At 37.9% G+C, this 23,076-nt stretch overlaps 1 protein-coding gene across 1 annotated transcript in view; it reads right to left on the bottom strand.

Moving 5' to 3' along the window:
* The window catches only part of LOC113406567 (FAS-associated factor 1), a 323,445-nt gene that overhangs the window by 54,637 nt on the left and 245,732 nt on the right, over nt 1-23,076 (bottom strand). Inside the window, exons 14-15 of the mRNA XM_026651889.2 lie at nt 12,238-12,374; nt 9,337-9,425 (exon numbers count right to left, since the gene is read on the bottom strand). Coding sequence (XP_026507674.1) covers nt 9,337-9,425; nt 12,238-12,374 — 226 coding nt within the window. The remainder of the gene's footprint in view (nt 1-9,336; nt 9,426-12,237; nt 12,375-23,076) is intronic.

Genomic DNA, 23,076 nt, shown 5'->3' with positions numbered 1-23,076 from the left:
TGGGGGGGGGGGAGGCTTTTGTTTGTGCTCTTTGTTTTGGTGGTTGTTCGCTCTTGGGACTAAGAGGGACCAGACATCAATCCATGCTCTCCAAATCTTTCTGAACAAGTCTCTCATATTTCAAACTTGTAAGTACAGCCAGGCAAGGTGTGGTAGTTTTATCTTTGTCTTCTCAACTTGTAAATGTACCTTTTACTAGGGTGTTTACCTCTGTTTGCTGTAACTTTGAACCTAAGGCTAGAAGGGGGTCCTCTGGGCTCTTTAAGTTTGATTACCCTGTAAAGTTATTTTCCATCCTGATTTTACAGAGATGATTTTTACCCTTTTCTTTAATTAAAAGCCTTCTTTTTAAGAACCTGATTGATTTTTCCTTGTTTTTAGATCCAAGGGGGTTGGATCTTGATCCACCAGGAGTTGGTGGGAGAAAGGAGGGGGGATGGTTAATTTCTCCTTGTTTTAAGATCCAATGGGTTTGGAGCTGTATTCACCAGGGAATTGGTGAAGAGTCTCTCAAGGCTACCCAGGGAAGGGAATTAGCACATTGGGAGTGGTGGCAGCGGACCAGATCTAAGTTGGTAGTTAAGCTTAGAAGTTTTCATGCAGGCCCCCACATCTGTAAAGTTCAGAGTGGGGAAGGAGCCTTGACACAGGTCTTGTAGTTAATGCAGAAAACTGCCATTTACAATTCAGGTAGTTTTTTTTTCCCTGTGAGAGTAGTAATGTTGAAGTAGGGAGATTGAGTACAGAGTTATGAAAATAGCACATATTAATTCTAGGTCAAATGAATCATTGTTTTAAAGACAGAGTTTCTGGATGAGCAGAGATACAAACATATTTTTATAAATAGCTTATGCTGTGAAATTAGGGTGTATTTGTGGCTTCTTTTTTGTATATTCAAATCTCCATCCAGCAATTACATAGAAAACAAACCTGCTATTTCCCGTTCAGACCATAGCAATAACTAGGGAAAACAAGTGTGACCTGTGGTCAAAATGAATGCCTTTGACTTTGCATTTCCACACTTTGGCAAGGCTTAGTGTCAATTGTAATGTCTTTACAACAGTTTTTCCATTTAAAAAGTTCTTCGACAGATATCCTTTTTTTGCAAGTAAAAGTGAAGTGTCAGTGGAGGGTTATTTAGAATCAATGGAAAATTTTAATTTGGATTTGTAAAAATAAAGTGCTTTTTCAAGCAATTGTAGGTAAAATCTATATACCTTGAAGTTTAATCCAAGAGCAAGAGCATTAATGTTGCATAACTAGAAAAATAAACACTATGTTAGACCTACTGTTACTTAAATAATGTGAAGAAGTTGGACCAGCTGTGTAACAGTCAATGCTTTTACAGTAATAAATTTTGACAGCAAAAATAAAAAGAATGCATTACTGAGATATCATCAAATGAGCCATGTCATTACATGGGAACTCCACCCAGTATAAGCTTGTCAAAAAGTGTTACTGTAATCCATTGAGAAGTCTCCTCCTCAGGCAAGAAAGGAAAAATGTTTAGGATAGGCTCAGAACAGGTGTGTTGCATTTTAATGCCAGTATTTAATCATGGATCTCTTCACATTAGTTTCATATGTGACAAATTCAGACTCTCTTCTTGACATTCATGCAATGCTGAAATGATCAGTCAACAATCAAACTGAGAGCCAACAAATGTAAACAAAGAAGCTGAGGAGATATCTTTTTAGCACTGTACACACCCCAAACACAAAAGGCATATTAAATTATTACAATTTTTTCTTGCTTTTCCCAGATCAGTGCTTTGAGGACTGAGGAATGCCATGCAGTCCCATCAGGTTCAGTCTACTGAAAAGGCCTATTGACTTGTTGCCCTACACTGTGCCAGCTTCTGCCAGTTTCAGGGCCCCCCAAGAGCAGAAAACCCTCCATGGAAGGTTGTGGTGGGCCCAAAGGTGACAGTTCATCTCCAGAAGTGGTAGGGCTGGCCAGGGGAGGGGGCATAGCTAGGACAGCCAGTGGTATGCACTGGTTCATGACATCACTAGTGTAGCATCCATTGGCATCGTTCCTACAGATCTTCTGAAAGAACTTAATGCTGCTTCTGGTCTAACCACCACCAGAGGGTGGTGGTGGGAACAAGCACAGTTGAATCTTTCCTTGGGACACAGTCGCTTTCTCTCGTGCAGGAAAGTGCCAAATGCACCTCCTTGTTTCAGCAGGGTCATTCTGACCCATCATCCCTATCTACCAGATAGATAAGTACCTCATTTTAGTTTGCCAGGCCCAAAAAGAGAAGAAAAAGGAGAGAAAGAGGGGGAGAGAAAAAGATATCCCTTCATGTTGTGTGTGCCTTCACAGTGATATTATGATGATAGAATTATGGCATCATTATGATGTATTTTGTACAAGATGGGTCATATGAGGTGTCATTGGAAAAAAGTTATGATTTGCTGAATATGATTATCCTATTAGTATGCAAGTATCATATTTGTATCTAAAGTTAGGGACATTGACTATGTATCTGTATTTCAATCGTGCTTACACCCACAGCTAGCCTTTCTGGTACAACAATGAAGAAGCCAGACAGGGCTGATGGCCCATCATCAAAGACAATGGACCCTGAAAGAACTTAACCTTCCTGTGAACGTTTTGGCCAGCCTGTAAGCAATGGCTGATATAACACTGCAAGGGCATGTGACCTGGACTCCATCTTGGGAAGTCAGTATTTTTCCACAAATCGGTCTGGGAACCAATTTTGGAACAAAGGATTCCTGTCATATGCTAAAGCTATATAAGGCAGGGAGTGACATCTGTTGGTCTTCACTCCCCAAACAAGAGGACTCCTGGAAACACCTGAGGAAAAAAGACTGAACTGGGGGAAAGTGCTGGATCCAGGCTAAAGGGATTTTTAGCCTGTGTATGAAGACCTGAGAAACCCAACCTATAAAGCTAATGCAGTTTGTGCCTTCAGAATCTGTAAGTCTGCCTGTACCATCAGTTTGGGTGAGAATCTGCTAATTCATATCCAATTTGTCTAGTATATTAAACTTAGTTTGTGTTTTTGTTTATTTGCTAGGTAATCTGTTTGCTATCCCTTATAATCACTTAAAATCTATCTTTTGTAATTAATAAACTTGTTTTTGCTTTATCTAAACCAGTGTGGAGTGAAGTGCATGGGAAATCATACCTCAAGGGGCAACGGTTGTTGCATATTCCTCTCCACATTGAGTGGGAGGCGAACTGGATAATAAATTTACAGTGGTTGGGGTTTGGACCAGGATAGGACGGTACAGCTCTGGGATCCTAGACTGCAAAGCTGGAGTTTATTTTGGCTGTAGCCTATTGTTGGTTCACATGCAGTGGCTGGTCAGAGAGCCTACATGTAACTGCAGCTGGGCGTGTCCCTACCGGTGTGTACGCTGGTGGAAGTGTAAGACCGGGAGCGTGTCTGCAGATTGTCACAGCAGCACAGTGTGAGAGGGAGCTCAGGGTGGTGGGTCAGAGGGCTCAGTGGTAGCCCAATTCCAGGTGGCACCCCAGGAGAACCCATCACATGCCTATGTTTATATCCCTCCATTGATCTAACCTCACATATACATGCTCCATGGAGTTGGTCTATGGTTCTCTAGAACTGGTTATATTGACGACAGTCTGACCATTCACCTCTTAGTCAAGTCAATCTGCTTCCTTCATCCTGCAGTGATTGGTTGTGCTGGGCTCGAACCTGCCATCTCCTTCTGCTGGCCTCTTTACTGAATCTGCCATGCTAACATGTACTCAATAATGGCATACTGCTGATTATGCCTTATAAACCCATTGCACTGTAGCATGGCCAATTCAGTATCAGAAGGGAGATGGAGGTGGCATATTCAATGCTGTGCTAGATAGGAGAGTATGACAGATGGTCAACATAGTGACATGGCACAGATGCATTGGGGTCCCCAAAATCTTTGCAAGCCAAGTATGGGTAGTGAGTTGGGGCTAGTTGGAGAGGGAGAGAAGGGATGGTATTTGATTGACTGCCTGGGATTGATGGGGAGAGAGAAGCCAGGGAAGGCAGAGTTGGCTGCCTGTAGAGGGAGTAAACAAGGAGGAAGAGAGGGTGGCTGAAAAGAACCAGCCTCTTTCCTCTCCAAGGTCCAACCCAGCTACAACTATCAAAATACACAGTGTGTGCCCCTCTGTCCTGAGACAAGGAAATCCGATCACCATGGCTACCGATACAAATAAATGAAATACATTTTAATTTTTATGTAAGGCAATTCTCTTGGGACTCTTAGAAAAAAGTTTAGTCAATCAAAAGCAAATAAATAAACCCAGAAGTGAAATCCAATTAGCTAATTAAATGATGAGATTTTTGCACTTCACATTAAAAATATGCTTCCAAATCACTTTCATAAAAATCCAATGAAGCAAAACCAGTAAATTATCTTAAAACATTGATACTAAAGCACAACATTTTGCTGACTACATTACTGTTACCGACTAAAGGAGTTACTCCTTTTACTCCGCTAGCAGAGGTCTGTGCTGTGGTGCTGAGCATCCCACCTGCAATACCAACCAATGACGTGTGAGTGGGAGGTGGTAATAAATTGGTGCTTGAACAGATACTTTCAGCACCATAACATGCATCTCTGCACTTGAGCTAAAGAAGGGACTTCATTAACTGCCAGTAGTACCAGGCAGTTATCCTGTAGTGGATCAACCACTAGAGGGGGATGCAACATGTGCTATGCTATCATGAATTATGAAGTGTCTGTATTTTGAAGCTTTTCTATGCATACAGCTTATAAATCCATCACAAAAGTTCAACTATCCATGTTGCTCATTAGTGATTTTTTGTTAATTATAGGACGTGTATCCAGTTCTCACACATAATAAAAAGTTCTTTTATGTCTTTATTTACAATCAAGATATACTGCTGGCTTTTCAAACACAAAAGAATGTTCTGTTTATCCCCTTGTGGTTTTATGATGACTTACTGTTGCTATTAAGAAAACAGTAACAGAATCCGGACTCTATATCCTGTTTGCTATTGTCATATTAGTAAAGAAACTGCATGTAACTACATTAAGGTCTTCAACACAAAAGAAAAAAAGCACCAATGTTTGAACATAAGAAGTTGTCAAGGACAAGATTTATAAGAAAGTTACATGTTATGTACCAAACCACAAAAAAGACAATATTTTTTTTCTCATGCCAACACCTTCTGTTAAGCACATAATGTACATACTGCGTATTAAATACTCCCTTTTTGAAATAATACATTACATAATACTGTTTTAATTTTACTTTCTACTTCAAAGGCCATTGGAGGTTACCCTTTTAATGTTTATTTTATAATAAATACGTCTAAGTTATATTCAAATATCTCTGTGTACATAGAATTTATAACATTTGTAAATTTGCCTCCAAAGTTTATCAAATATTTTCACTAATTAACAATCTACCACCTCCAAGGCAGACTATGCCACATTCCTTCTGGTGCAGATATGCCAGTGTGCTAACAGTGCTGAGGAAACTGGGGGAAATGGGAGAAAAACACTGCCCAGGGTAGACATGGGCAAAATTCTGCTCTTAGAGCAATATATTGTAGCAGATCTTACACAGGCAGAATTCCTAGTGACAAAACTGGAGTTCTGTGTACTTAGGGAGAAGCAAATATCTAAGTTCAAATCCCCAAGATGAAGACACATACTTTGTTAGTGGGATCCACAACTATTTGCTCAACAGCAAAGGAATGCAAGACTCAGGATTCGAGGTTGAGGTTTTCTGCCCCTGTCCATCTTCCTCACTATCCCCCTGGATCCTGCCAATTCCCACTCCATCCTATCTGTCTCCCCTGCACGCCTATCCTCCAACACAGACTCCTGTCCATTCTTGGCTTTTGCCCATTTTCCCTGTTCCCCTCCCCACTCTGCTGCTATCCTCCCACTCCTCCATGGCTTTTTCTCTTTCTCCCCTATTTGTTCTTATTTCTCCCCTTCTTCTGTCCATCTCTGCTCCTGGCCCTCTCTCTCTTCCAGGTCCTGCTACTAATCCTCCAGGCTCCTACTGTTATCCACTCACTCTGTCTCTCTTCACTCTCCCCCTGTTCCTCACCCCTCTGTAGCTGAGCCAGGTATCCTCCTCACTGCCTGGCATCAGCAGGGTGAGCATTGAGAGCACAAGGCAATCAGTCCTCCAGCACTCAGTGATCGCTGGCAGCCAGGATGAGCAATTGCTGAGAAAGTCCTGCTCAGTCCCTAAGCCTTAGGATGGAACATGCTCAGTTGCTCTGTGTGGATGGTGCATTTGCAGTCAAGCCACCACACAGGAGCTGTGAAAGGATGGGACAAGCTCAGTGCAGATGGAATCTCCAGAGAATGTAGCTAACAACTTCGACTGACCATGTGTGAACAGAGATTCTTCAGAGGCTTATAACTTGGGCAAATGTTCACAGGGACATCAAAAGGCACATCCCTGACACCAGGGTGACCCCCCACCCCAAATTTCAGGTCTCTACTCCAAAGCATGGAGATGCTAGAGCTTCTCAAAAAAACTATTATAAGAATTCTTTTAACATGGAGAAAATACATGTATTTTCCCCTATCCTCATTCTTGGAAGCAACAATCATTTTAGCTGAAACATTCCAAAAAAGTTCAGCCTGAGGCAGATATCACCATTGAAAATTTCAGCCTCAATTATGTAATTTTGGTAAAGTTATAAGCAAGTGAAAGTAGAATCTTATAATGGAAAGGTGTTTTGCAACTTTAACTATAGGTGTTGCTACCTGAACCTCCTATAAAAAACCGCTTAAACATATAGCTCCAGAAAGTTAGTCCCAACTAGCTGCTCTTAGCTATGAGAGAAAAAGAAAATAAATTTTGAAACTACTTAGAAATTTCAATTAGCAATGGGCATGTACAGTAGGTAATTTTTATAAATGTTGATATCTAGTAGCAGAGACAGAACAAACACTATTTACAAATCTAGAAGCAAACCCTGCTCACCTTAGTCATGTGACTAGTCATGAGTAAGGTGAGTTGGATTTGGTGCATGGATTCCCACTTAAATAAATGAAAAAGTATAATCATGCAACTGAGCTGGAGTTAGTATGAGCACTGCACTTTGTCATAACGCTCGTTTTCAGTCAGATTAATGGCAAGGTTCCACATGAATGGGAGTCAGAGTTTTAGAAAACCTGGGAGATGAAATACATGAACCAATAGAGATTCAAGAAATTCCATGCTAAAAGCTGCCATCATAAAAATTACATTTTCATACGTAGCCAGCACCTTTCATCTGATGCTCTTGAAGCACAATAGCCATCATGTCATGAGCTCACTTGGTTGTGCCTTGGTATTGTGCTATATAAACATCATCTGTAAATGGTTCCCAGTCCAGAGAAAGCTCTTACACGTTTTATATGGAATAATACAAGGACATACTGAGGTATGTTAAGGATCCTGTTACAATCTTAAATAAACTTTGTTTTTTTTATTGCTCTCTCAACCCTAATGTTACTCCCCAAAGAGCATTAGTGAACTTGCAGTTAGTAGGTAGACTGTTCTTGTTCTAAATATAACAGTGTTATGATGTATGGTTATTCTCACCAGTAGACATAAAAATGAGTGACATTAATCCCACCTTCTTATAGCGCCAGAAATCTAGACTTTTTAGGACACTACTAGTTAGACTGAAGCAACAGGAGGATTTCCCTGCATCCGATAGTGTAGTGATCACTCCCCATCATTCAGTTAACAAGACAGTACAGAATCTTTGTTAGTTAAATTTAAAAAAAAAAAAACCAATGAAGTAAGCTTCTAGAACCATCCATCAAAACAAATCATTGATCTGATTTTAATTAGAAGCATAAGACAGTTCTCATTTAAGTTTTGAAATTTGTTATACACCTTTACAATAACAATAGCACCACACTCTATACTCACCTGCTTTGCTGATACAAAATCTAGATTTTTACATACTGAACAGCTCAATACAGATTTCAGACCTCAGAATCTTCCTCAGTACTCTCACTTGCAACCTGAATTTTATCTTCTCATGAAGGTACTTAAAATAAATAAATAAATAACCAGCCTACTTCCAGTTAAAATGCAATCAAAAATTCAATTATAATATGCCTTGGATTTGTCTTGTAACCCTCATATTAAAATTTGTGTTTAGTATTAAAGGAATTAAAGTTAATTTCTTTATCAATGAGTTTTGGAGAACACAAATGAAGATGAAAAAATTAACTGGGAAATATAGATGCAGATAGTGTGCATTCACATTATTATACAACATAATCAGTAAATCTGGTACTAATGAGTCACAAGACTTAAATGTGAAGAATGTGTTTAGTGAATTATTGTCAATCAATGTCTATACACAAGGATAACAATAATCTTGAATGGCAACACACCTATTATTACAAATTCCTAACTAAGTACTTCATTACTTCAAAATGTCACTCCCAATTTATAGAGTAACAGATAAACATCTCTCTACTGTATACCTGGCTTGTGTCTACTTCTATGTAATTGAAACACTGACTGTTTCTGAAAACTTCATATTATCACTTACACATCATTTTGTTTCAAATGGTGATTCAATGGCACTTTACGAGTCTGTTTGTTCTAAGGCAGGGGTCAGCAACCTTTCAGAAGTGGTGTGCCGAGTCTTCATTTATTCACTCTGGTTTAAGGTTTCACGTGCCAGTCATACATTTTAACGTTTTTAGAAGGTCTCTTTCTATAAGTCTTTAATATATAACTAAACTATTGTTGTATGTAAAGTAAATAAGGTTTTAAAAATGTTTAAGAAGCTTAATTTAAAATTAAATTAAAATGCAGAGCCCCCCTGGACCAGTAGCCAGGATCCAGGCAGTGTGAGTGCACTGAAAATCAGCTCGCGTGCGTGCCATAGGTTGCCTATCCCTGTTCTAAGGCTTCCTTTTAAGCTGAGTACTTTATTCCTTCTATATATAAGCATTTAAAAAATGTCAAACTATTTTTGTTTTCCACCTGTGACTTTAAAGATAGGCATGGGGAGTGTTTGTAGTTGTCATTTCCTGGTATGATCGTATTAACCTAGTATAATACTATTGGAAATGTAAACTATTACTCATAACCAATATTCTGAAAAAGAAAACAAAGACCCTGAAAGTGACTAATAAAGCCAATATGTAACAAATTGCACTGATCTTTTGAAGGAACCAACTAAATACATAAAGGAGACTTACTATTTTCCCCTCCCTGATGGAAGGATGTGGATTAAAACACAAAGTAACAAACTTTACTGGCACAAAAAGTCTTTTGTTTACCTTTATATTCCCCATCATCCTCGAAATCTGTTAGGAGTCTGCACTAACTGTCAACTCTCACCTCATCCTTTATGTCTTCTTGCTGCTGAGCACTGAAGATCTCCATTGCAGCCATCAGTCTCATCATTAGTTCATCCACTGTTGTGTTACCTAGCAACAAAGGAAGATAGATGAACTTCATACTATAAAAGTTATTAAAAATGGAAAGTCATTCTAGAATTAATCCATAAGGAATAACTAGTGTTTGAAAAATGGGCGATTAGAAAATACTAATATCTCATTAGAATATTTTTAATTTGCCTTTTTGTTTAAAAAATTTAAAATGTTCCACCAGCAAATCCTAACAAGTGCAAATGTAGTCTGAATTTTTAAGTGGTACAAATTAGAGTATTTGTTTTTGTACTGATTGGTGGAATCTCTAACTTAGTTTTATTGATAATTTTTATCACTTATGTCAGAGAAAAGAATGATGTGTGAGGAATCAATGACTTTTTTTTTTAAGCTTTTTGCAACTACTATATATCACTGTCTACCCAGGTAGATCTAATCTTAGGTCACATGGGATAGGACATTACTATTAAGACTCTATTGGTGGCTAGGTTAAAAATAAAGGAGTTAAATCTGGAAAAAGAGCATTCTGAACCCACACAAACAATTCAACTCAACATTAAACTCAAAATCAGTTTTGTTTTCACTGATAAATTTTATTTCTCCTACAGCATATCTATTCCAGACTGCATAGCTCTGGACAGGGAAGTCCTACATCTATGCACAAAACAAATCCAGCACAGGCCCTGGCAGTGAATAGTTCCCCATGCTGTCTTAGCAATGTGTGTCAACCTTCTTCAATAGGGGTTGAAAGGTCAGTTCAGTCTCCTACCATGACCCACTTAATCTTTGTTTTCTCTCCTGTGACTGCTAACCAGAGTGCCAACTAGTGCCACCTGTGAGGGTGATTTTGGTACGTGACCACTTGTCCATTAGGATTAGGCAAAGACTGTAAAGTCATCTAACATGAACAACTACACAGCCTTCAGATGAGAATACATTTTAGTTACTGTCAACATGAGCTAGATTTGAACTAGTAACCGGAGGTAAAATTTTCAAGAATGCCTAAGACACTCAGGAGCTGAAATCCCATTTTCCAAAAACTGACTTAGGCCTTTAGGAGCATAAGGCTTATTGAAAGTCATTAAAACTTAGCCTCTCATGTGCCTTCATCATTTCTGAAAAGGTGCTTTTGAAAATTTACTCCTAGTCTAGTTTTGAAAGGTTTTCTATATTTCATTAGTAGAATTGTCTACTCCCCAAACAGAAACAATTGTATTTGGTCTGCTACACATGCATATGACTTCATAGGGCTCTATGCATTTGATGATACAATCCTAAAAGGCATTCATGTTGCATTTCTCTAGAAAACATAAAACACAGCAACATTTAATTTATGTGTCAATTTTTTGCTATAGTTTCAGTCCCACAATAAAAGGATGCATTTACTGGGGTAGATCACCATCTTAAAATGTAAGGAGCTAGTACCAGAAATCCCCACACAATGAAATATACATCCCAGAGACTGAACTGAACTAATTTGGAATATTTTATAACAATCCTTAGACTCTGATTCAGCAAGATACTCACGCACATGCCTAACTTTCAGCAAACAACCACGATTGACTTCAATGGGATAACTCACATGCTAAAAGTCACACACATGTTTAAGTACCTGGATGAAGTGGAGGCTATAAACCAGAGTAAATAATATAGTTATTTAATTATTTGTACAGAATAAGCAGATTTAGTAGAGCACAGAAATATTTAACCATGCATTGTCCTTAGAGGAGATAAACTCTGTGGCAGTTGGTGGAAAACGTAGATTTGGAAGTAGCCTGTTTAGATTTATTAAAAGGGAAAGTACATGCATAAATAAAAAGTAACTCTTCTGGCCAACTGATGGAAGGAGCACTGGTGATTCCTCCAGAGGAACTATCCATCTGTCCACTCTACAGAAGGAAAGGGCAATGAGAGAAGCCAATGATTGCAACAACAAACAGCTTTTCCTTCTCTAAGGAGGGGACCTGAGGCTGAGACTCTCCCAAGAAAATCCAAGGGGACTAGAATGAACGGAGCTAGGTATAAGAAACAAAGAAATGAGCACAGAACATCATAAAGGCAAACTTAAGGGTAAAGCAAAACGACGGGATGGAAGGAATTCTGCCTCTTTGATGTATTTTAATTTGCAATTATTGAAGAACTGCAGCCTAAGAGCACCATCCAAACAACGCTTTCTCACCCAAATAGTGTCAATGAAGTCACTGGGACTACTTAAATAAGAACGAACTACTCAGGTAAGCAGCACAATCTCTCATTTATTTGGACATTATATTAGCAACTTTGAGTCTGTTGAGGGTCTCCATTCTATAGTCAGATCTATGCAGGCAGGCTCATGCCCAAATGGAATCCCACTAAAGTCAACATGCTCCACATGATCACAATGGACCAATCACACAGATCTGATTGCAGGATTGGGGCCAAAATTAGCTCATACTAAATGATGGGGTTAATCGCAGCTTGGTGCTCAGCACTTACAAAAACCAATGCAGCTTCCTACATATGAAAACTGATGAGTTTCCTACAAATGGATTTAGGAGCCTATATTTAGCTCCTATTTTAGAAATCTTGGCCCAGACAGTTTAATATTAATGCAGTTCTCTATCTGAAAATATATTAAACCATTATTTTATTACAATTATGACAATTCAATCCTTTAGTGTTATGTAACATAGCATAGTTATGTACAATGGCCATTTATCTTTCTGTAATGCAGTTTTTGTTCTGAAACAGGTTAATAATAAAAATTTTAAAAATCTCATGACGAAGACTAAGAATTAATAACAAAGAGGTCTTCTGACAGTTTCAATACCCATATAAGAAATAGGTCCCCACCATAAAGGAACAATTATACCTTGTATTACATTCAACACCTCATTAGACGATCGTTTTCCCATAATAATAAGGAAAAGTGGAAACTGATCCGTCTTCTGAGTTCGAATTGTTTGGGCTACAACACTCCCAAAATGTCTAGTGCACATTGTCAGAAACCTAAAAAGTATAGAAAAACAATATAAGTTTACATTGTAGAGTTTCTTTAAGTTACAGTGGGTTTTTTAGAAAAGAATTCAGCTAATACAAATCTCTTCCTTAAAGAAATATTAAAATTTGACAGTTTACTTCAGAGCTATATACTGCTTAAAACCTGGGCTGCTGTGTTCAGTTGTGGATTTCCTCCCCTCAAAAATTTATCACAAAAAACACATTTTCAAAGATGATAGACTCCAGATGGGAGGCATTATAATAAACTTTAACTGGCAACGACAGTGACTTATTTGATGGAGAATTCAGTTTTTCTGTTCAGGATCTAGCAAACTGTGCTCTGAACAATACAAAACTAGAAAATATTCAATAAACCAATTTTCAAAGACGACAGATTTTTTTAAAATAAATGAATAAGGACATTACTTAAACAATGAAAAAAGTATAAAATTACTATTATTCATACAAGAATCATAATTTAACAATGAAAACATTAAAACATTAATAGGTCATAAAATTAAAAAAACTGTACTTTAGAATTGTATTTTCTTTCAGAGTAGTAGCCCCTTCAGTTTCATACTTAGCAGTGTGGTCTAAAAACAATAATTCTACGCTTTTGACCAAAAAAAGCGCTCAGATATTAGCATACAGAAGTCTAGCATTAGTATTCTTAACACGATCTTGAATAAATGAAAAAACTGATAAAGCTTTTCTCTTCCATTAGAGGACTGTTTGAAATTAGCATTTCTTTCAAGAGAAAAGGGTAGCTTATGATATGTTTTCAGATCTGATGGTAAAAAGTAAATGTCATAATAATAATGAATTATGAAAGACCAAATGCAAATATAGAATGCTTTAATAAGATCCAATTTAATAAAGTCTGTAAAAATAATGGACTTTTAATAACACAGGTCACAAAAGGCAAAACAGTGGAAAATCTGAGGACTAGCCACTGGTACAGGCTTATTAATTCTTAATTATGTTCATGAAAGGCAACTTAAATCGTGTGTTTTCTTATGCCTTATGATAATATTTTAGGTAACAACTGCTCTGAAATGTATGCTCTAACTGATGAGCAAAGTCCTGTTGTCACATGCATTAGAAGGCAAATCTATTTGAAAAGACAAACTGCATTAAAATGTCATGTGCTCAGAATCATTTGATATCAAAATCCAAAACAGAATCAAAACACAAGTTTTAAATCAGTATACTTCTGGCTAATAAAATGGCTCAGAAATTGGGCTGAAAATTGTAAAAGTCCATTATTGTAAAAGTGGATTTGGAGTTGAAAGTGCCCAAAGTGTGTGCGTGTGGGGGGGGGGGGGGGCAGCTTCTGCTACAACATAATCTTAACATGGAGAAAGGACACCCTTTAGTTTGGCAACAATAAGCAGGGCGTGGCTATTAAAAACGTTTCAAAGCCATAAAATGAATTTATGAAATTTTTCCATTGCCTCCTTTGTTATCCAGGTTTACTAGATTTTTGCAGTCCAGAACCATTATGGGTGATAGAAAACCTGCTCATTTGAAAACCTGTTAAAGTTATGAGAATATACCATGACAAGCATACTCCCAGACATGAAAAGTGCTCTTATTCTTTTCATGCTACTAGATTGCATAGGTGTCACAGAGTAGCTGCCCTTTACATTACGAGCCAAGTGAAGTCCCCTGAACAGTACCATTTCAGAATGCTGACATACTCTGGAAATCTGGAATATTGCACTGAATTCTGAGTACCGTCTTACCAAAATGATATTCACTAACTGAAAGAAGATTGGTTAAGAGCAATACAAACGATCAAGGGACTGATTTATTAGAAATAACTAACAAGCTAAAGACACCCAGTTTAGCTAAGCTACAATAAAAGGGGACCTTATAACAGCCTACACATACATACACTTCAAGTAAAGAGAGCAGTTTTAAGTGTGGAACACTTGGGATGAAATCTTGGATCCACTGACGTCAATGGCAATACGCCATGGGCAAACTGACTTCAGCAAGGCCAGGATTTCAGCCCCAGGGTATAGCTAGAAGTAATGAAATGAAACTAAGAAAATGAAAATTTGAGGATGTATAACAAGGAAAATCCCCAGTCATTGATATGTATTAAGACTGTTCAACAGTCTCCCAAGAAGTGGTAGAAGTCTCATTGCACAGGACCTACAATTTTACTGGACAAAACCGTAGAAAGACAGAAGATAAACAAAACTAGGAGGGAGTTAGACTGCACGACTTAATAGGTCTTTTACACTCTTAAACCAACATACACACACAAAACACATATAAAATATAAAACTCTGGTCATTTTCTCATTCAGTTCTGCAATGCAGTGATTATGAAGAGGATTGTGTGTACACAGGCTGTATTCTTTCACCAAAATATCACACAACAAACTCATTAAGCATACCATGCTACCAAGCAGTTATCAGTACTACTTTCATACTTCTGAGAGAATTAATAGTGGCATGGAGAAAAACAAGTGTTTTATTCTCTCTCTCTCTCTGTCTCTCACAAGGGGATTTCTCATTCTCATCTAGATAAAAGTGTGCCAGTTCTTCCAGTGGATCGCCAAAGCTGCCAACAGAACTCACATTACAAATACCTGTGGAGCTCATCAAAGAACCAGATGTCACTACTGGAAGACTTGTTTTCCACAACAAGCTGGATTACTGTGATCTCCAACCAAAAGTGGAAATGGAGGAGTACTGGCAGCAGTAAATGGCACCCTACTAGTTCCTTTGTTTTTTAATTATAAAAATATTTAGTGCGTACATGGGGGAGATGATTTAGAGTGGGGGTGGAGAAGTATGAGAAAGGCCATAATTCTTTGGGGGGGGGGGGGGGGATTCTATAGGAAAAAAAACAAAACACTCCTGCAAGAAAGTTACAAAAATAAACTGCATAAAAATAATTTAGTGTTAAAGCAGTAGCACATTCTCCACTTCTCCTGGGAACTTTGAGTAACTAAATCAGAACTTATTAAAGCTAGGAAATAAACACATAGGCACTGACCACAGTTTCGTAAAAACAAATGCAAAACCAAAAACTGAAACAGGTTATGAAGATTTCTTATCTCAATTCTTCTATGTGAAATTGTCTGGAAAGGAAATAGGATTATTAGACATATCATATCCATCAATTAAAATCTACCAGCAGTGAAATATCGTTATCTAGGTGAAATAAAGGCATAGCTTTTGAAGGGCTGCTGATGGTACAGAATGCACACACAGACACACTCCCACCCATTCCAAATAATACTAACAAGGTGTTCCAGTTCCCTCATAAATATTCTACGTGTATGGGTCTCAAAGTAAATCAGGATTATATTTCCTCATACAAGAGAATAAAAGGCCACAGGAAATAGTTGACTACTTGAATAAAATCACTGCAAGAACAGCTGATGTCACATGACAAGCCACAAAAACCCTCTGTAATCTCTTGCAATTTTATCATGAATTAGGCAATATTTGATGTTTCTTTTAAATCTTCAGCTTCTAAATCCTGTGATTGAGAAAACCTCAACTTTCATTTAAAATTTTTTTTCTGGGCCTTGTCGTTGCTAAGACAAGCATGAAAACATGAACTGTAATGGCTCAGAAGCAAATAAAAAGAATCCAAATTTTATTGTTTTTAATAGCTCATGATTTTTAAGACAAGTTAATGATTTTTGGTGGCATGATTTTTGCATGCTTGGGGATGGCAATACTCTATTTTTTGACACTGTGCCTGGTTTTAAAATCCTAATTTTCCCTAATTCCTTATACTGCTTTATATTTGAAAAGATTCTATAGGTCACAGTTTTGGGGAGAAAAAAAATCTAACATCTTAATATTAGGATAATACATTCAGAAGAGTCGTTTCCAAAGCTAAACATCTAGGCCATTTTCATATTTGCCTCACCCCACCCCATAACAGGCACAAAAACACTTCAGAAGCAGCATTACTGGGAAAGCTCGTGAAAGGAGCTTGAGTAATCCCAGAGAAGAAGCAGTATATAAAGTCATGAGTGTACGCACAGACACATACTTCACGCTACCTGACTCCTAACCCAATTCCCAGAGCAGCAGAGGACCTGTGGTGAGTGAACACTTACTTGAGATCTGCAAAACAGTGTCAGAATAGACTTTGTGCAAACTGTATGTACAAAGGTAAGTGAGGGGTAGGGCCTGGCTCCTTACATAAAACAAGTCAAAAATGAAACTATCACCAGGAAAATGAAAAAAATAAAGACATCATTAGTCTTAGTCACTCACAAAAGTTCTTTTGCTAATTTTGGGACCACAGTTAAAAACAATCACCAGTCCCAGAGATGGACTCATCAGTAGTGCAGGACAGGATGCGATAAGCATGACATGAATATTTTTGTTTAACAGCACAGATTTCCAAGTTTTAATGCCATTCAAAAACACAGAGGAGGAGACAAATGCAGGATTTAAAAAAATAGAAAAAGAAAAAAAAAAAAACCAAATACAATGAGTACAAATGTATCTTTTTTGTTACTAAGAAAGGACTGGTATGTTGTGATCACGGTTTACCATGCTGACCGGTATTGTCTCATTACTTCCTTAGGCTCCCCCATATGTTGCTGTATTCACCCGTTTTTGTCTTATACTTAGCTGGCAAGAAGTGTCTTTTTGTTTTCTGTGTTTGTACAGTGCCTAGCACAACGGGGCCCTGATCCACAGCTGAGGCCCCTAGGTGCTACCACAATAGAAATAACAACGAACAGTGGTATGTAAGATCGAAAACCACAATGTCAAATATTATAAAGGTTTGACAGTGTTCCTATAATACTTCAATTTAAACAACATGGTAACAACAGAGAGACATCTCAATTCTTCTTGTAAAGAGATTTTGTGGATTAGGGATTGAAACTGCAAATCACATCTAATCGTGCCACCATTTTTGCTCTGTAACTTGAGAAGGTCTTCAGCATTCATAGCATGGATGGCCTGGTCACAGCAATCAACCGCCATTTTCTTTCTGCTGGATCATTTTGGCCTTGAACACTGGATCATGAAGTGCTATTCACCTGCTTATGGGACCTGGCACAGTCACACAGAATTGCTTTAAAATTGGCTCTGGTTGTTCTTTTTGGCGTGATTCAAAAAGCAGCTGTGAGGGGTAACTTTTCTACTGGCCCTGATCAGCAGAGTCCTCTCACAGGGACTGACTGTACTGCCCCTCTTAATCAACATCTATGGGCCTAGAATCAGTGAACCATGCATCTGTCATGTCCAGATTGATCTTTCACAGTTCAGTCTTCCTGGGGACATTTCAGAATGACACTCAGGAGCAGCAGCTAATGCAGTAGGCGGTAGCATACCTTCTAAACAAAGCTGATTGATGAGAACACATCACACCTGTCCTCTGCATTGGGTACCAATCCAATTTCAGGACCATTTCAAGGTCTCATCTTAATCTTCAAAGCCCTGAATGGGCTATGGTGCATCCAATTTAAAGCAAGGGCTCCTGGGAAATAAGCTCTAAAACTCTTCTGATTCTTATTGGTGGAGGTTCTGTATCTGTATCTGTTATAAGACAATCTGTATCTGTTATAAGACAATGAAGCTGGCCAGGAAGAGTTTAATAAAAGACAAAGTAAATATAGTGTATTATTTTAAGTACTGCAGTATGTACTGAGTGAAGGATTTGGCTTGTTACAGAATAGATATACTGTAAAAAAATAAACGTAGTTACATAGAAAACAACCCCTCCCTGCATTAAAAAAAAATCAACTCCAACATATTCAATTATAAAAGTTTTTAACCTGCTTACCAGTTTAATGTCTTCTTTACCTCTAAAGACTTTTTAAAATAGCTTGAAACTTTAAATATAAAGGAATTTAGCACAGGACCAACCGTTCTAGAGAACTGAGTTCTCTATATTTGCCCAAAGACGTATAACACAGGCAGCAGCACTGCCTACCTCTGTTAATCCTGATTCAGTCAAACCACTTGTAGGAGAGAGAGCAATTGAGTCTCCGTGCCCATTCTGTCAAGAGAGATGACAACCGTGACACTGTTTTTAAGAGAGGTGGACACCTGACTTACTGGTAACTGGATTGAAATCACCAATTTATTTCACAGAGGCAACAGAATAGTCATTATATGGTAACAACTTTCAAACTCATGGTATTGAGGTGAACAGCAACACATATACCCCATTACCCATCTCAGGACTCATCCAGTTCTCCAAGACATTAGGATTTTAAAAAACCTGACTGGCTATTAGTGCATAACCTGGTTTAAGTGAAAACATTTCAAATAGTTAATTCTGTTTTATCTTTAGATTAAATCAATAAACTCATTCAATTAAAGGCAGTGTAGAGTAAGTGGTGCTTTACCACCTAACAGCATACTCTGAATGCACACAATAGAATCCTGATTTTTTATTATGGACCCTGGTGCCACTGTCTTGCAAGTTCTTCATGGGTTCAGAGAAAAAAATTAGTTTCCCCCTTTCATTTCTCTTTCTGTAAATAAGGCTTATTGTACATATTTAATAAAAACAATTTCTCAGCTACGTCTGCAGATTTATGCTTCTATTCCTTCAAAGTCTAAATATTTTATTACGTAAAACTTGCCTTATACGAAGAGAAGAAATTTTATACAATTCCAGAATTTGCAGTCAAATTATGTAGAATCGTTACCAAGCTTTAACAGAACAGAGAGAATTTTCTGAACACAAATGTTTCCAATAAGATATTGACTACCAATCTTCAAAATACCTATAGGACTATTCAGCATCACTTAAAATACTGTACTTTTGCACATATTTTGCTAACATATCCCTTATGTCTGAAAGGTGATGTTACTGATCTCTCTCATTTTTTAAAAATAATGATATCGAAATGGAGAAAACACAAAGTACAATTTAGCCTTATATTTTATCCTTGTGAGTTCAATATTGGAAAAGCACATATAAATAATTTAAATTTAAGTGCCATATAACTTAATTCTGATGTGCTTGTGCAATGGCCATTGATATCAGTCGTATTACAGGGGATCAAGAACTATGTATAGACTATACTTATATCATTAAAAAATCTATGATGCTAAAGAATTTGAAATCTAGCAAATTCTCTTAAAAATACAGAGATGAAATCTCATTCCAAACCCAATCTGATGAGAAGAACAGGCAAAAAACAGTTCAATAAATAAGAAAAATTACATAGGATTTGAGACCATCTTTTGTGAAAAAAAATTTTTTTTTAAATTCAGCAGTCACCCAATGTATAATAAGCAGAAGCTTTATTTGGATTCTCCATTATAACCTACTCCACATTTGTATAAATATTCCTATAGTTATTTCCTAAATTGGATATCAGGATGACACAAAATTTCTGTTTTCTACATTCTAAGATCATTAGAACCTCTAAGTCCCATTGGTCTTCAGTCCTCAACCCAACTAAAGCTGTTCTGAAAGAGCAGGATTTATATATTTATATATCTCAACAGGTCTAACTTACTTAAAGAAACCGTAAAACTTCAGAAGCATCTGTGATGTTGGAAAAGAAGTTGTAGCCTCTTTCTAAAGCACAAAGAAAACTACGGTGAATCTTAAATATGCGAGACTCCTAATTATTTTTAATATTAATTTTATACTCTGCAAAGTCAACAGAAATCTCATTAACATGTTAATTTAAGAATAACATTTTAGGTATTAGGTATTTAAATGAAAAAATGTTAAATCTGAGGCTATGCAATAGTGTATTAAACAAGTTTGCTATGTATGGTCTTCATAGTACACTGTTAGCACCTTAACTACTTAAGTACCATGCCTTCTAGGGCCATAGTTATTGACTCAGGGAGGAATGAGAAACAGACACAAGGGCGTGGTTAAAAAGCTAAAGGTTGCATCTAACATCAAACTAAAGGAGTCCCCAAGCTACCTAGCAGAGACTGGTCCAGTGGAATTTGCAACAATGGCCATGAAAGCCCAAAGCATGAAAAGAGCAGGCTACGCTTAGTTTTCACATGCAAAACGTTTCGGAATTCTGCTCCAAAGCAGAGATCTCAATCACCCTTCCCTCGTGCAAGGTTAAAGGATACAGGAGAGAGATATCTCAGTCTGAATGAGACACGGAAGCTCTCCCTTCATTCTGCAGGGTACAGCATGGTACCACATGCCAGGGTTCACACTCAAAGCTGGCCACTGATAAAACCAATTCCACCATCCACCACTGGACACCGATAGAATCATTCATAAAAATATAATCAAAACATACCCTGGTCCCTGTCTGGACTACTAGGTTCTAAGAGGAAAGCAAAGCTGGTCCACTGCACTTGACAGTCAGCAGTGGGGAAAATTCTTCTAGGGGGCTGGGTGAGCCCAAAGCACACCAGAAACCTACCACAATAAAAACATAATGCAGCTAACCACTATAACAACACAAGGGGTGGGCAGTTTGGATGTCAAAGCAGCGTCAGCCCTAACCCAGGAGGAAAGATATACGCACTCTGCATTTCCAGATGGGAATGCCCCTGTTCAATCAGGGCTGTTGTGAAGACCAATAGCAGCTGCAGGAGTAGGTAGAAGTGCCCTTGCATTATCTCCCAGTACCATCCATATCCAGGCCTTCTAGTTGGGTTTTAGGTCTTACTATAGTATATAAACTGCTCTCTTTTTATTAGTTGATTGACTTCTTCTGGTGAGGGACTCAGGTCAAGCATCCTCAGGAGCTTCAATACCATTTGACCATAAGGTTTTATGGAGGCAGCTTTGTAGATTTAAATGGAGTTGTGCTTGATTGACTTCCCTTTTTCCTCTCTGAGAGATCCCAGAGGTTAGTGCGTGGCACTTGCTCTTCTGCCGCCCCTCTCTTGCCAGGGGAACACAGAGTTCTGTTCTTTCACACTCCCTCTTTAACAAAGGTGAGAGGCTATGAGAACTGAGAGTGAGAGTGCATAGGCTGCAATGTCATTGATAGGCTTATGACCCACATCTTTACATCTCCTTTTCATTACGCTTGGTTTGACTGGCCACATCTGGGTGAGATATGGTTGGACAAGAGATAGCTGGCTAAGGCACGAACGTGTTAAGATAGATGTGTGGCTGGTTGGCTACGAGAAACCTCCAGAACAGTAGATGGTTAGATGTGCTTCCTCAGTTAAAGGGATCTTTCGTTAACAAAATTTCTTTTCAAATTGTTAGTCAGGTTGAATCCTCAGTTCTGCTTGGATATTCAGATAGCAAAAATGGCCAAGACAGTTTTATGCATTTGTGTGTGCTGAAGAGGTTATCATCTTTACATTACTTAAAAAAGTGGTAGGCACTTAAAGAAAAGAGAGAAGGACAAAGTCCCTACTGCAAAGAGCTCGCAATCTAAGTTTAGACATAATAAACAAAGTACTGTGACCTTTCCTTCCAAATGTGGACTTCACCACATGACTTTGTCATTTCAGCCTGGATTACTACAATTCACAGTACAAGGGGCTCTGCCTGAAGATCGCTTTCAATTTCAGCTACTGTAGTGTAAAATGCAGCTACCTGTTTTCTTAAGAGTGTTTTTTGTATGGAGCATATTACAGCTGAGCTCCATTTACTACACACATTTCCAATACATTTGTGGGTTCAGTTAAAGGTGCTGGTTTTGTGCTATAAAGAAATTTGTGGTTTTAAATCTGGTGTTGTCTTAACTAATAGACCAACTCTCCTCTGCTCCAGGTCAATAGCGGAGGGCAGTTCTGACTGATAGCCCTTATATATGTCCAGGACTGAAAAGCACAGCATTCCCAGCTCTGGATCTCACTTTCCTCACTGATCCAGTTGAGCTCAAATTAGTCTACCTTCAGTCAAGTTCTAGGTATCCACAGAGGCTTTTGCCTTAAGAGGTTTGAAAGGCAACTGGGTGTGAATTTAAGTTTTTACTGGTGTGGTTTTGAGGTGTTGATACTTGATGTGTCAGATTTGCATATTAATTTATATACACTGTAGTTTAAAATTTTTGAAATGTGCCCAGAGGACAGTGATAGGCATGTCTCATTAACTAAAAAAAATGTATATTAATCAGATCAATGGAGAGAATTTACTTTTTTTTCCTCACTCATGTGTCCCAACATAAAATGGAGCCTAGCAATCATGACTAAAACAAAATACATTCTGGTTTTAGGTTTTTAGGCTTCTGAATCTGTTTAACAAATATTTTTAAACTAGAAATTTGAAATCATCTCAAAGAAAATGCATTTTAAAATAAGGATATTTTACCTTTTCTGATGAGAGTCTGAAATATTATAAACAGTTTAACCATCATCTATATACAGGCTGGGTTGTTCGCAATCTAAAGAGACAATCACCTTTTATCCTTTTCCTTTTTTCTTCGTCTCAGTGCTATTAGGAAACTATTCACAAGCACAACCCTGAACAATGCTATGCAGTAATTATGACTAGATGACAAAGAGATGTGAACAATTACTGAGCCCATTTTGAAACCCTACACTAATAAAGTCATTAGATGCTGCTCTTGCCATGATCCTTCTAAAAGCTTCTGAAGTTACAAGAACACACGGCATTGTTTGTAGGGACAATTGCTGCTGGCAGAATGCAAACCTTGAGTTAAACCATGCTGCAAATTGATCTTGACATTCTGTTAAGACCGCCACTAAAATCAAAAGCAAAGTAGAAAAGGAGAAAATGAGCGGGTGGGATTTAATCATGGAACAGGAGGGTTCCCTCCTCACCTTCTTCCCTCCTCCTCCTCCTCCTCAAA

This window comes from Terrapene carolina, unplaced genomic scaffold, assembly GCF_002925995.2.
Source record: "Terrapene carolina triunguis isolate 2854851 unplaced genomic scaffold, T_m_triunguis-2.0 Scaffold105, whole genome shotgun sequence".
NCBI lineage: Eukaryota > Metazoa > Chordata > Testudines > Emydidae > Terrapene > Terrapene triunguis.
The sequence above is the reverse complement of the archived record's forward strand: the minus strand, read 5'-3'. Positions and strand labels throughout refer to the sequence as shown.